Source organism: Psammomys obesus, unplaced genomic scaffold, assembly GCF_907164565.1.
Source record: "Psammomys obesus unplaced genomic scaffold, mPsaObe1.curated_primary_1811, whole genome shotgun sequence".
Taxonomy (NCBI): domain Eukaryota; kingdom Metazoa; phylum Chordata; class Mammalia; order Rodentia; family Muridae; genus Psammomys; species Psammomys obesus.
In genome coordinates, this window is record NW_026596069.1 from 22,329,871 (window position 1) to 22,344,561 (window position 14,691).

General features: G+C 45.4%; 1 protein-coding gene across 3 annotated transcripts in view; it reads left to right on the forward strand.

Moving 5' to 3' along the window:
• Osbpl1a (oxysterol binding protein like 1A) overlaps positions 1-14,691 on the forward strand; it is a 165,303-nt gene that overhangs the window by 7,313 nt on the left and 143,299 nt on the right. For all 3 annotated transcript variants that reach the window (XM_055625377.1, XM_055625379.1, XM_055625378.1), the window contains 3 exons: positions 3,228-3,350; positions 7,526-7,611; positions 8,313-8,387. In XM_055625377.1, coding sequence (XP_055481352.1) covers positions 3,230-3,350; positions 7,526-7,611; positions 8,313-8,387 — 282 coding nt within the window. In that variant the 5' untranslated portion in view covers positions 3,228-3,229. The remainder of the gene's footprint in view (positions 1-3,227; positions 3,351-7,525; positions 7,612-8,312; positions 8,388-14,691) is intronic.

Below are 14,691 nucleotides of genomic sequence, written 5' to 3' on the forward strand. Positions count from 1 at the left end.
ACAGATGTTCACCACCTCACCTGGCCTTTTGTGTAAGTTCTGGAATCTGAGCCCAGCCCTTAGGCTTGTATGGCAAGCGATTTTACCCACTTAGTCATTATCTCCTTGGCCCCAAACTATTAAATGTTTGTTTGAAATTTCAAGTCAATGAGAAAATCTGCAGTTTTGTTTTTGTTTTTGTGTCATCGTCTTCTTCTTCTTCTTCTTCTTCTTCTTCTTCTTCTTCTTCTTCTTCTGCTTCTGCTTCTGCTTCTGCTTCTTCTTCTTTTTCTCCTTTTGTGACAGGGTCTTGCTTTGTTGCTGTAGGTCCAGTCCTCCTGTGCCAGCCCTTCAATTCTGGGACTATAGACAGGAGTCACCATGGCTGGCCTCTAGGGCATTTTTAAAGGTTTCATGATCTTTTAGGTGTATAATTTATTTATTTATCTATTTATCTATTTATCTATCTATCTATCTATCTATCTATTTATTTATTTATTTATTTATTTATTTATTTATTTAGCTTTACATGTAATGCTACAAGGAACACTGTAACATTAGGCAGCATGGCTGGGGCTTGACCACTGGGAATTTGAGGTAGAAGGCATTTCCTTCTGACCTGTGAGGCGAGTCTAGTCCTTGGGTGTAGGTGAGACAGGTTTAGGTGGTTCTTGGGAGGTGAAATGGTTCTCCTGGCAGTGGACTGTAGAAGCAGGGATGTGAGTGTATTGTTTAGGCCAGCAGTTCATGACAACTTATGGGTGTTGAAGGACCCTTTCACAGGAGTTACATGCCGGATACCCTACTTATCAGCTATGATTCACAGCAGTAGCAAAATTCGAGTTATAAAGTAGCAATGAAATACCTTTGTAGTTGGGGGTCCCCACAACATGAGGAAGTGTTTGTATTAAAGTGTCTCGGCATTAGGAGGGTTGAGAACCTTTGTTCTAGACAGACTCAGTCTAGATAAGATATAGGCTGGGCCTGCAGCCTCAGTTCACATAATTCCTACCACAAGGGGTTAACTCCTTGCCAACTGCCTCACCTGTCCTCATTGGTCTTCTAGTCATGCACATCTGGAAGCACAGCTGGGCTGGTAGCATAACTCTGGTAGAGTTAGCAGGTGACAGGCCCTGAAGCCCAAACATGCACACTCCTCTCTGCTTGTCTTAATTTGACTTGTGCTTTCGACTAGCTAATTGTAGAATTTGGAATTGTAAATGATTTTCCTCCAGAACTTCGGGGTATTCATTATTTCTTAGCTGCTCATTTATACTTGAAAAGTCAGTAATTCTGATTCCTGCTCCTTTATCATTGGAGTCTTTCTTTTTTCCCCAGGAGCTCAAAAGAATTTTCCTTTCCTCCTAGTTGTAACATGTCATGGCAGTGTACGTTGATAGAACATCCTAGTCAGTGTTTTATTGCTGTGAGGAAGCACCATGACCAAGAAAGGAGGCCTAGAGTTTCAGAGGGTTAGCCCATGTTCCTCACGGTGAGGAGTGTGCTGGCAGGCAGGGACCGTGCTGGAGAAGTAGCTCAGAGCTCACGTCTGACCCGCACGCTGCAGGTGGAGGGAATGACGCTCGTCCAGTGTTGAAACCTCAACACTCACCCCCACCCCTCCCCCCCGCCCCATGACACAGTCTCCTCCAACAGCCACGCCTCCTAACTTCTCCCAAACAGTTCCACTCTCTGGGGGCCAAACATTCAAACGTGAGCCTATGGGACCCTCCTCATTCAAACCGCCACGGGGATCACTCTTGTCCACAGACCAGAGACTTAAATTAGATCTGTGTATCCCATGCTGGCCTTTAACTCTCTGTGATGATGAGTCTGGTCTTGAAACTTAAAGCGATCCTCCTGCCTCAGCTTTCTGTGTGCTGGGAATACTTTACTGTTTTTCTAACTGCTATTTTCTAGGATATACCTTTATTATCTAACTCTTACTGAGCTATATATTTTAAGAATCAAAATTTAAATATATATATTAGTTTAATTTTAGTTACCTTGGTTTTTTTGTTTGTTTGTTTGGTTGGGTTTTTTTTTTTTTTTTTTTTGGTCTTTTTGTTTTTTTGTTTTTTTTTTTTTTTTCAAGATCTGAGGACCGAACCCAGGGCCTTGCGCTTGCTAGGTAAGCCCTCTACCACTGAGTTAAATCCCCAACCCCTAGTCTTAATTTTAAAACTTTTTTTATCTGAATAATTTGTCTTCCCTGGTTGCTTTTCTTTGGTATTTGGTTTTGTCCTCTTTCATACTTCAGAAGCTTTGTTCAGATGTCTCCTCTTTGGTAGAAGGCTCTTGTGTAAGAGCAGGGAAATTGAAAGGTGACTGGAAATTGGAAAAGGTGGGGCACCAGCATTACCAGTTGTGTAAGGCTCATCTGACGTGGTCATTTGCTGAGAGCCTTCAGCAGAGCTGAGGAGCTGTGTCTTCTGAAGGGAGTGCTGGCTTGCCACTGTCAGGAATGGCAATGAAGGCCAGCAGGCTGGGGGTCTGGTTTTCTCTGCATAGACTACTAAATTTGAGACCATGCTTTCCTCTCTCATCTCTGCCTTCTAGTCCAGAGACCATTTCTTAGCCTCTCTGGAGGATTTATTTGAGCAGCTCCCTTTTGGTGTCCCTTGTTGCCATGTCCATCTCTAACTCTCCCAGCATTGCAAGTGCTGCCATTGTAAAGGTGCTTATAAAACAGTTTTTGTGCTTCTGTAGGACAATTGGAGTCACTTTGATACTGCAAAATAGCTTCCTCTTCCTGGGCAGCATGTGAAAAGTCGTGTGGTTGTAGGTTATGAGTACATATTTCTGCTTGTGCCACCAGCACTTGGCATGCTCAGCTTTTTCTTTTGTTGTTTTTGCCTAGTAGGAAAATTTTTGTTTTAGTTGTTTATTTACTGTTAACACTTAAATATATATCTCTTTTAAGAATTGCTAAATTTGCTTGTTTTGACATAAATATTTTAAATTTGGTTATGATTTATATATATGTATGTATATATATATATATGTATGTATATATATATATATTTAGTTTGGGCATAGGTTAGGAGGTATGAGAGGAAAAAGAATGAAGTATTGCCATCCAGGATCCTTATGTCCTAGTGTCCACTTTTTTCTGGCTCTGAACAACTATTTCTCGTGTCTCCCCTGAACTGTAAGCGGAATGACTTGCCTCCCTTTCTGCATTAACAGGTGAGAACTACCAGCTCATTGTGTGTTGAGATGATAACTGTACTGTTTTTTCAATCTAGAAATGAACACAGAAGCAGAGCAGCAGCTTCTCCATCATGCCAGAAATGGCAATGCTGAAGAAGTGAGAAAGCTGCTGGAGGCTGTGGAGCAGGCCCAAGTGGTTGCTGACCTTGACTGCAAAGGTGAGCTCCCGATGCTGGCTTGTAGCTCTCCTACGGGTCTGCACTGCTTCGTCCTGACTTTGATAACTCTCACTCCTTGTTCCTGGGAAGAACTCTGCACAGTGTGAAATGTCTTCACTTATACCCTCTACGGTAGAGAGTTGAAATCCATCCTTAGAAATTTTATGCCTCTTAAACAGGTTTGAGCGATTACTGTTTGCCAGCATGTGAAGTGCTGTGATCGTGTTGAGAGAGACAGACAAGCTCCTGCCCTCACTGAGATTGGTCTTCTAGATTAACAGACCAGGCTAGTGTCTACTACAGAATGGGTGCCAGGGTGTGGAAGCACTGTGGGTTCTTAGAGGAGAGTTGTAAGTAGTTTGAAGGAGTAGCTTCTTAGGCATGGATTTAGGGTGATAAGTGAGACTGTGTGGACTTAACCCAGTGAAGATAGAGAAGAAGAGGATAAACAACTAATATGAAACATAGTTATGAGAGGGGGCATAGTTATGAGAGGGGATGAATTAGGTCCCTTATGTGGTCAGAGGCTGGATAGTTCTGTGGTGGCTGGAGGCTGGGGAGCCAGGGAAGTCCTAGCTACATGGTCCAGAGCAGCTGGACCTCTGGATTTAGCCATTCCCTGGCGCGCTCTCTCTCTCTCTCTCTCTCTTGTTCTTTCTTTGTCTATGTGTGTGTGGGGGGGGTCTGTCTGTCTGTCTGTCTGCCTGCTTGCCTGTCTGTCTGGGGATTAAGCCTAGGTTAGCTTTCTCCTGCTGAATCACAGCCCTGGGCTTTGCTGAGGTCGCTTTGATGTGGTAGATGGTAAGATACATGGCTTATTGGATGGTTGTCCATTGTTTGTGATATAGCTTGCCTGTGTTTAGTGACCTCTGAATTTAATCTCACTTCCTATTTATTATCCACCTATCATTCATCCATTTCTACACTTCTGCTGTTCTAGGAAGTATGAGTGACCCATATGGGAGGTAGAGCAGGAAGTGGAAATGGGAATTTTGAAGTCAAAGGCATGGAAACAAAACAGTGGAAAAGGGCCAGATGATAAGGAGATACTAGACAGAAAAACAAAGCTTCAAAGGGTTATATTGCATAGTAACAGGAGGTCTAGGTCAGCTCCCATGATGCAGTTGGCAGGTTCACAATGGCTGTCTCACTCGGGACAGGCTTGGTGGCTGCTCAGTCCAGGAGGTTGAATGTCTCAACAGCACCAATTTGGTGCTGAAGGCTTGGAGGAATCCTGGACTGCTGCTGGTCTTCAGTACACGTTGGAAACTGGAAGAAGCTGGGTTCTGATCTCAGTGAAGGGGTGCAGCAATAGGGTAGATGAATTTGCCAGCAGGAATGAAGGCTAGCAGGCAAAAAGCAAAAAGTTTAGTCTCTTCCACCTTTTATCTGGAAGGTGCCTCCCACATTTATGGTGAGTCTTCCCACTCCAGGTAACCTGATGAAGAAAGGCTTTTACTAGCGAGCCCAGTGGCTTGCTGTTAGTTGATTCCAGACTGAGTCAAGTTGAAAGCTAAGACTAACACTGAAGATGTTGCAGAATGCAGGACTGGCAATTGAACCATCCCCCTGGATTTAGTAGCAGCATTTTTGATGACATTTGAGGACAGTGTTTTATGTCAGGGTAGGAGATAGGCTTAGGCTGTAGCAGGTGAGTAGGTGGTGGGTTGGAATGATGGCAAGGACACGTGAAGAGTGAGGAGGAGGGTGTGTGGTCAGTGTCAGGAGTGTTGGTTGGTTTTGGCTGCTCAGATTGATGGGAGAGGCTCCTTGTTCCTTCCTGTGAGAAATGGAAGGGGGAGACAGTGAGGAGGAGAGGAGAATATCTGAGAAGTGGGAAGGGCTGTGATCTAAGAAAGTGACTAGGCTTTACCCTGCAGGGGTGGAGTGGTTAAGGCTGCTGGGAAGGTCAAGGAGTGCTGTGAAAGCTTCTGGTTGTGCTGTGATGCTGACAGGTGATTTCACCACTAGCAGGTGGTAGGTAAGAGGTGTCAGTAGACGCTTGGTTGGGGAGGGGGAAGGAAAGGCCCCATAGCCAGGCATTATAAGAAGGGTACCAAGCGAAAGTGGGGACTTAACTTTGTGGTGCCACAGCTCCTCAGGGTGCCTGTATTTTTCTTCACCATTGACTGTAACCTGACTGTAGTTATGGAAAAACTGAGAGAGTGCACTCACCAGGCTTTGGGAGATTTTCTAGGCAACTGTGACATATAATAGTGACAATGACATTAGGGCTCAGTGTACATGCCAGAGTTGGTGGAGGGGCGATGGGAACTATTGACATGAGAGAGTTGAGGGGCTGACCTGCATGAACCAGCTGGGAATTTGAGTTTGTGGAGTGGCTACCTAGGATGCTAGTGGCACCAGGAGTTGGCTCTGACAGCGGCTACCTGACATTGAGCAGAAATGCAATACACAGGAAACGAGAGGAGCGGCTGCCGGTGTCACTCCCTTGGTAGAATGCTTGTATAGCATGCGAACACCCTAGGTTCTGTCCTCAGACAAACATGAACAGAGCATGCTGGGGCACACCTGTAATCTCAGCATGTGGGAGATGGAATCAGGAGGATCAGAAGTTAAAGGTCACCGATGAGGCTGGGATTTATGAGGTCTAGTTTCAGAAAAGAGGGGAGGGGAGTGGCTGCCGGGATTACTTAAGGGGTAAGGTTACTTGCTGCCAAGCCTGACAGACAGATGGTACCTGGAACCAATGTGATGGAATGAGAGAAGAGAGCTGACTCCTCAGGCTGTCCTCTGTTTTCTACAAGTGTGCCACTGACACACATACACACACGCACACACAGATGGACACACATACGTGAACACAGACAAGAAAGGACATAAAACCTAAGTGATGTGAAGTGAGAAACAGAGACTAGGGAACTTGAATTGCCAGAGTGTTCTTTAGGGTGGTGGTGGAGCGTACTCTAAAGAACAACTGTGCTGACACCATTCTGATTCTCTGGGAGGTTTGGCAGGCAGCAGCCGGGAAAGCATTTGCAGGAGTTGTAGCTCAAAAAAGGGCTTGTGATATGAGTGGAAAATTTCTTGACCAGGGCCAGTAGCAAAATTCTGATGCAATGGCTCAACACATGGTTTCTCCTTGGTGAGGTACTGGATGTTTCTGAATGAGGCACCCCCATCTGAGGAAGGCAGGGTCATTCTGGGAAAGCTAGGTTTTCCTGAAGAAGAGAAGGCAAAAGACACCATTGGAGGAGTTCCACAGGGTCCTTGGGGGAAGAAACAGATGCAGCAGGTGGTAAATGGTGACAGGCACAGGCCCTTGGGCAGCTGTGTCCCACAAAGGTAGGATAGGGGAATCACAAGGAGACTCTGGAGCTGTAGATGAAGATTGTGTGGGCTCAGAGCTAGAAATCCAGGAGCATGGTGCATGGTGGCTGTGGCTCCTGAGCGCTCGTGGATCCCCTAGCTGTTGGGCTTCGGGGATGTGACAGGGCTGTCATTTCTGCAGCCTGCTTTAGAATTCTAGTAAGCTTTTGGAGTCATCTCAGTTTTAAGACCATTAGACTGGCCTTTATCTCTTTTGCTTAATTGAATTATACAGCTTTCATTTCTGCCACTTGTGATAAAAACTCTTCTCAGCATTGCTGCTTGGAGCTCGTATTGCACTGCTTTTAATGTTGGTTTTGGTTTTCTAGCTGTACTCTGCAGTACTCTGGTAACCCAATCTTCTCATTAACTGAGATTGTATCTAACGTCAAAGGTGCCCTTGTAAGTCACTGTCTAAATGAGCAGTGTGGCAGCTGCTGCTGGGATCCTCCAGCGGGTGCCACTCTGCTGGGCTCCCCAGCCCGTCCTCCCAGGTGCTGCAAGGTTTTAAAGAGTCGCTCATTATGAAGTGTTATGCCGAGAGAACTGATGGTGGCAAGATGGGTACAGACCAAGCTCTCAGAGCCTGCAAGCTTGTGGAGATCAGGCTGCTGGAATATGACCTCACGTGGCCACTCTTTCTGAGAGACACAGAGAGTCAACGTGTGCTCACCATCTAGTCCTGTGAGAGCAACCCACTGCACTTTTGCGATTCCTGTTGTAATATATCTTGTCTCTCATCAGCAGTATGAGAGCTGTAGGCCAAGATACCTTGTTAGAAAGAAGTCCAGTTATTGAAAATTACCTAAATAATAACTACAGATACCTTTTCCCCCCATTTTTAGGGAGAAGTAAGTCTAATTTGGGCTGGACACCTCTTCATCTGGCATGCTATTTTGGACATAAACAAGTGGTCCAGGATCTGTTGAAGGTCTATTTATAGCTTTTTTAATGACTATAATACTGTGGGAATCATATGATGAAAGTCTTGAGAAAGCGCTGAGCCACAATAGTTTACTAAAGCAGCAGCACATCCTTTGTTTTTCTTTACTGAATACATGAATAAGGCTAGTATAAAGAGTTATAATTACAACTTTAAGGTTTTAGTGTTACAGTATTAGCTATTTAAAATGACAAAGTAGGGATATTAATAAAATTTTCAGTTTTTCAAGCATGATATTTATGGAAAAGAAGCAAAGCACATACTAAATAATTAAGAAAACTAACATCAGAATCTCAGAGAAGATTTAATGAGAACTGAGACCTCACATGTCTCTCCTGATAATTTTTCACATAGGGATATTTTTGAAATTAGATTACAGTGTACTTAATTTGTGTATTTAAGCTGTGACATGCTCTTTAATACAAACAGTTAAATATTGATGATAGAAGAGATACTTGGAGGTCCAGGGTCAGGTCTTCTGCTAGAGTGCTAGGTCCCACTGCTAGAGTGGGAAGGAGCTGCACAGGCTTAAGGAGACCTCTTTGCTTCAGCTGTGAATCAAGTTTACTTTAGTGGCATCAAACAATGTTGAGTTATTTTAATTTTAAAGCACTTAGGAATTCTTTGGGTTTTTGTGTGTGTGTATTTACTAATGTGCGGGCACTATTTAAAGTTTTCATGTTTACCAGGCTGGTGCAAAAGTGAACGTGTTAAATGACATGGGGGACACGCCACTGCATCGAGCTGCCTTCACAGGACGAAAGGTGAAAAACGTTCCATTTTTCTCATTTGCAAGTGAGACCGTTGCAAGAGCAGTCACTGCTGTCTGTTCAGTCCTTCCACCTGCTCAGGCCCTGGGAAGCCACAGGAAAGTGTGGACAGCAGCCCTCTGCTCGGAAGGGCACGCGGGCCTCTGCTGCTCCAGATTGGACATGCTCAGCCTCCCAGCCTGTGCGCCCTCCCTCCCAAAAGCAACGCGTAACTGACACTGTCTCTGCTCACCTTGGGGAAGTATGCATTGCAGTGATTTATGGTGCAATTACACAGTTGTGTAGCCATCTCCACAACCTGGGTTTGGAACATTTCTATCCCTCTGCTAAGTTTCCTAGCTCCTCCGCACATTCATTCTCTGTGCCTGCCTCGAGCCCCAGGTTGCCATTTGTTTTTTTCTCCGCTCTAGATAGTTGCCATTCCCAGAGATTTCTTATAAATGGAGACACTCTTACACCATAGTGCTGTGGTTCATCTGTACTGCAGTGTGCTCTAGCACCACATGTGTGTAAGTGTGTGCACAGCTGTATAGGGCACAAGGCCAGAGGAGACCTCCTGTGTGCTGTTCTACCATTCAGTACCTAGCTCCTTTGAGATCTGGTCTCTCACACCCCCAGAGGTACCCTGGCAGCCAGCAATCCCAGCATGCCTCTTGTCTCCGTCCTCACGGTGCTGGGCTTACAGATGTGGATGCAATGATCCTAACTTTGTATGGGGCTTTGCACAAGGTCCTCGTGCTTGCACAGCAAATGCTTTTACTTGCTGAGTCATTTCCCTAGCACCTGTACTATTTCAGAGTGTTTTCCTGGAACCCCTGCATGTGCGTAACTCAGCGGACAGCTAGGGTCTAGGTAGCAGTGGTCTCACGTACTCCTTCTCATGGGGCTTCTGCTTTGCCTATGAGCTTTCAGAGTTCAGGCTTCTCTCACTTTTCTTTGTTCTGACAGGCCCACTCTTATTTCTCCTGCACCTGAGTGGTGTTGGCCAGTACCTGGAACTGTGGGGGAAGATAACCTACTCTCCTGTTCATTTATTTCTAGGATCTCTCTGTTAGGGCAAGCTGCCCAATGCTTGTGTGGTAAGCTTCAAAGAACTCTGTACATTAATCTTTGCTATCCATGAATATATTTCAATTACGGATGGGACTGAGATTGCCATTCAGCAGACTGAAAGACAGCTATGCAATCCCAGGAGTCCTTAAAAGTGTGAGAGGGAGGCAGAAGAGGAGTTGAATGAGAGAGAAATCTGTCCAGTTAGAAGCTATGCTTCTGGCTTGGAAAGTGTAGGAAGCAGCCATGAACCAAGGAATGTTGTTGAGAAGCCAGAACAGCAGGGTAACAAATTCCCTCAGCGAGCTTCTGGAAGCTCTGATCCTTCACTTCTTTGATTCACCAGTGAGCTGCATTTCAGAATTAATAAAGAGTGCAACTGTAGGATTAATTTGCAGGGTTGTAAAACCCCAGGCTTGTGTTAGTAAAGCAATAATAGAAAGCTCATACTCTATCAGGAAAAGCATCTTCATGCTGCCAACTTCTGTGGGTTTCTTTCCTACTGATGTTGCAGTTTTTACTTAGGGTTCTGTTTGCTGTGGGTTTTTGCCTTTTGTTCCCAAATCAAGTCAGTTGAGTATAGCAGCAAAGCTACCGGGTGTCACGGGCCGCTGTGCTCTGGACAGGCCTCCTTGGCACAGTCGGGGCTGGGGCGCTGCCTCAGCTAGAAGGCCGGTGGCATCTGGGGCCCCCTGACACAGTGACCTAGCACCTCTTGCCCAGTGTCCACTTCTCTTGGACACCAGTACCACGCGCAGGCTTATGTAGGTGGTTGTGTCCAGCTTTGTGGCCCTCTTTTCAGGGTAATCATTGTTTGGGCTTGTAATGCCCTAGCAGACAGCAGTCCCCTCATTTCAAATGTTGATGAATATTTTCTGCTATAAAAGAAGTGACCTGGTGAGTAAGTCGTAACATAGGCTGTGTTTCCTGTTGTCATATAACTGGTCGTGGGCTTTCATCCTCAAAGAGTACGTGTCACATTGCTCCACAGTTTCCATCCTTCCAGTGATGTTTCCTGTCAATCACCAGGACCCCACCTGCATGTTCTGGGACGTTTTGAATTAATCCCTTCTTGCCTGTTGGATCATAAGTTGACACTTGTGAACCAGGTGTGAAACCTTAACTAAAGCTGAAACAAATGCCTCTCCCTCCCTTTTTGTAGTTTTTAATTACCTAATTAATTAATCACTTTTACGACTCCCCTTTTTAAGACTGAACAACACACACAGTGTGACCCTTGCTGAGCCATAGGTGTAAATACTTCTTAAGATTTCCCTTCATGACTCAAACTGTCACCTGTTTCTATGAAAGTCAACATTCTGTTCCCATGTCTCCCCACTTGATCCATTCCTACCTGTTTCTGAAGCGAGTCTCCCTAAGTTCCTGACATTCCTCAGACACAGTTCAGAATGTCCACTGGTCTTACAGCTTGTGTGGGGGTTGCTGCTGTGTGTAGTTTACTCTTCCATGAGGCTCTGTCAGTGTTGCTCCCAGGGAATTAGCACATTGCATTTCATCCAGCATGAGCGCAGCATGGATCTCACTGCCCGTCCCTGACCACTTAGATCCACTCAGTTCAGTGTCTGTGCTCGGCTGTTTACGTATTTAGGCATTTCTACTATTTTTCTGAACTCTGAATATGTGATCACACTAAATTGGGCTGTAATCTGAAAATCCAACTATGTTCATGTAACATTTAGCTAAAGTAAATGGTTGTATCACATACAAATATTAAGCTCATATATGTAATAATTAAGTATAATTAGATTAGACAAAAAGTTTAATTTCTAATTGTGTTTACAAAACTACAAATTATCTTCTATCATGAATATAATTTTAAATATCTCATAAACATGATATTAAGTGATTTTTAAATAGAATATTGAGTTGAAATTTAGAAAAAATTGCTTAAATCCTGGTACTCTGAAAAATACTGACAAAGTCATCTCTCTAAATTTAACGGGAGTGCACGGTTGGCTTTTCTTGGTATGTTAGCGACACCTAGTGTTCCATACTGGAAATCAACATGACAATATTTTTAAGAGTTCTTTTGACATCTGTTCCTTTCTTTGTTTTTCAGAGAATTTATTATTCTAGAATTGTCATGCCTTTTGTAAATTGCTTTAAAAAGTGCCATAGTAAGTATGGTAAATATTTGGTCTTCAGTTTTTGTGGACTTGAACATAAATTTAAAATAAATGCTTTCCGCATCCTGCCCCTCAGGAGTTGTGTATCCTAACAGAGTGAAGTGGGATCTGAAGTTTGTGTAATGATCTCCTTGTACCTAAGGTGTATCACACACCATGCAAAGCTGATTGTTGTTTCACCAATTGGTAACAGAGACGGGTGCATGCATCTGTTCTCTGGGAAGCAAGCCGGGATGAAGCAAGTCTGTGCTGTGGGATCTCTGCTGTGGAAGGGCAGAGGTGTCAGGGATGGACAGGCTGTGGCTCAGTCTCTTGGAGTGCCTCAGCCACTTGGGGGAGTGCTGGAGAAGAGCGGGCCTTACAACTCTGTACTGCTAGGTGCTCCAGAGGCATGGCTGTGTGTGTCATGCTATAGCTGCTGCAGATAAAAGCTGCCTCCTGGCCACTCCCCAAACATGCAGTCAGAGATCTCCCTCATTCAGGGCTTTTTAGCAGTGTTGCAGAGCTTCTCCCACAGCCCGCCATTTGTGTAACTTAGCTCTACTTCTTCACCCATGTGTGGGAGTTCAGGGTGCCCAGGTGCCTCTCCAGAAGGAGGCCTGTGGGAAGGCTGGTTGAACATGGCAACTCTTGATGCACACCTGAATCACCTTCTTGCTGCCTGTTATCCATTCTGGATTATTATTATTTTTTTTAAGATTAATTTATTATTTATATAGTATTCTGCCTGTATGTGTTCCTGCACTCCAGAGGAGGGCACCAGCTTTCATTATAGGTGGTTGTGAGCCACCATGTGGTTACTGGGAATTGAACTCAGGACTTTTGGAAGAACAGCCAGTGCTCTTAACCTCTGAACCATCTCTCTAGCCCTCATTCCAGAGTCTTTACCTTTCGCTAGTGACAGGTTTCCTGGGGAGTGACTCAAACGCTCTACCCTGGTTACCGTTCCCTTCACTACCCTTGCCTATTTGCTCTCAACGGACAAGATCATGTACGGTGGTGTTTGCCTGTATTCCTGTCTGTGAGGAAGCAAAGGCAGGATCAGGAATTCCAGGCCTGCTGGGATACATAGGAATGCTCTGCCTTAAAACAAATAGACAAGCAAGTAGACAAGAGAAAAGCAAGAGACTGCCCAGGGCTTTTGTATACTGTCTCTGTGTTAGATGTCTCCTCCAGGACTTGTGTTCAGCCTTCCTTCTTTCAGATGATTAAGTTCATTGCCTCTGAGGGGGTGGTGACTGTTTTTGCCTCCTGGTTCTTGACACAGTATCCAGTATGTGTGTCTGTGTGTGCGTGTGAGTTGGGAACTGAATCAGGGTCATACATGCTAGTTAGGTGTTCTGGGCTGTCTTCCCAGATACTTGCTTTTTTTTTTTAAATTTTTTTATTAATTACACTTTATTCATTTTGTATCCCCCCATAAGCCCCTCCCTCCTCCCCTCCCGATCCCACCCTCCCTCCCCTTTCTGCATGCATGCCACTCCCCAAGTCCACTGATAGGGGAGGTTCTCCTCTCCTTTCTGATCTTAGTCTATCAGTTCTCATCAAAAGTGGATGCATTGTCCTCTCCCGTGGCCTGGTAAGGCTGCTCCCCCCTCAGGGGGAAGTGATCAAAGAGCAGGCCAATCAGATTATGTCAGAGGCAGTCCCTCTTCCCATTACTATGTAACCCACTTGGACACTGAACTGCCATGGGCTACATCTGTGCAGGGGTTCTAGGTTATCTCCACGAATAGTCCTTGGTTGGAGTATGAGTCTCTGGGAAGTTCCCCGCAGATACTTGCTTTTTAAAAATATTTTTTTTGCATTTATTTAGTTGTATGTATGTGTGAGGCATGGGTACCTCAGCCCTTGGTATACGTGGGCAAGTCAGGGGACAACCTGTCGAAGTGAGTCGTTCTCTCCTGCCATGGGAATCCTGGCTGAAACTCAGGTCCTGCAGATACCATCTTGTCAGCCTGCTTTTTGCTCTTGAGAAAATATCCTGGCATCAGTCAGCCCCTGGTCTGCGAAGAGTTGCCTGATGTGGCAGGGTCCCTTGATTCTTCCTAAGATTTACCCCAGCTCCTCTGCTTGATGAGTAGAGTGGTGTGGGGCTCTGTGGGTGCCCAGTGGATGAGGCAGGGCAGTCCATGGGAATGCAGGCTGCCCTTGATCTTTTTCCTGATTGGGATGGGAAAGAATAGACTCTCCATGTCAATTGCTGGGCACCAGTATTAAGTGTTCCCTTCTCCAGCGAACAGCACGTGAGGCAGAGTGGCTGTCATTGAGACTGTTCTGCCTGGTTGAGTTTGTGGAGGTTGCCTGTCACTTTCGACTTGGCATCTGGAGTCTATGCTGTAGCAGAGGGTGAACTAAATGGAAATGTGGCGGGAAGTGTCAGCAGCACCTTTCTCATCACTCCTCATCTCTGCGCATGGCCAGTATCTCATGGCTTTGTTCTGTACATCTGTTGTGTGATAAAACTTTTCCTGGGAAACACAGCATACATGCCTGCTCAACCCAGGTAGGGAACCCACCACAGACCAAAAACACAGAAACAAAGTCCCATTTAGCAAACCAGTGAATTTTATTGGGGTTCTTTGCAGGACCAGAAATGACTCAGAAAGCTGCATCACCGGAGTCCACTCCAGCATGGGTGACGGCCATGAACCTGTGAAACCTGGCACCTGCTTCCCATCCTGCAGGCAGCTCAACGGGCTGGAGAGAGTCCTTTCCAAGTGACTCCGCACTAAACCCCTTCCAGGAAGCTCGGCTGGTCTGTGCTTCTAGGAAGCTGCTCTGCCCTCAGCACTCTCTTTGCAGCTGTCTGAGAGACGCTCAGCTTTTACTGTTTACTCCGGCAGAGAGGGCTTGCTGAGGCTGCTCAGTTTCAGAGACTACCTGGAGTTATTTTGAGTTCTTTACCTTCCTGTTTAAAGAGCTTCCTGCAGGATGGAGTATTTCAATCTTGGAGGAGACTGTTAGCCACCAAATGCTGGTCATCAAACCCAGGGCCTTGACCGTGCTACACAGCGCTCTACTGATATGTCCCCTGCTTCTGGGTTTTTAAAGATGGTAGTGACTCTGCCGTTCTTTTCCACATAGGAAATAATTTTTGG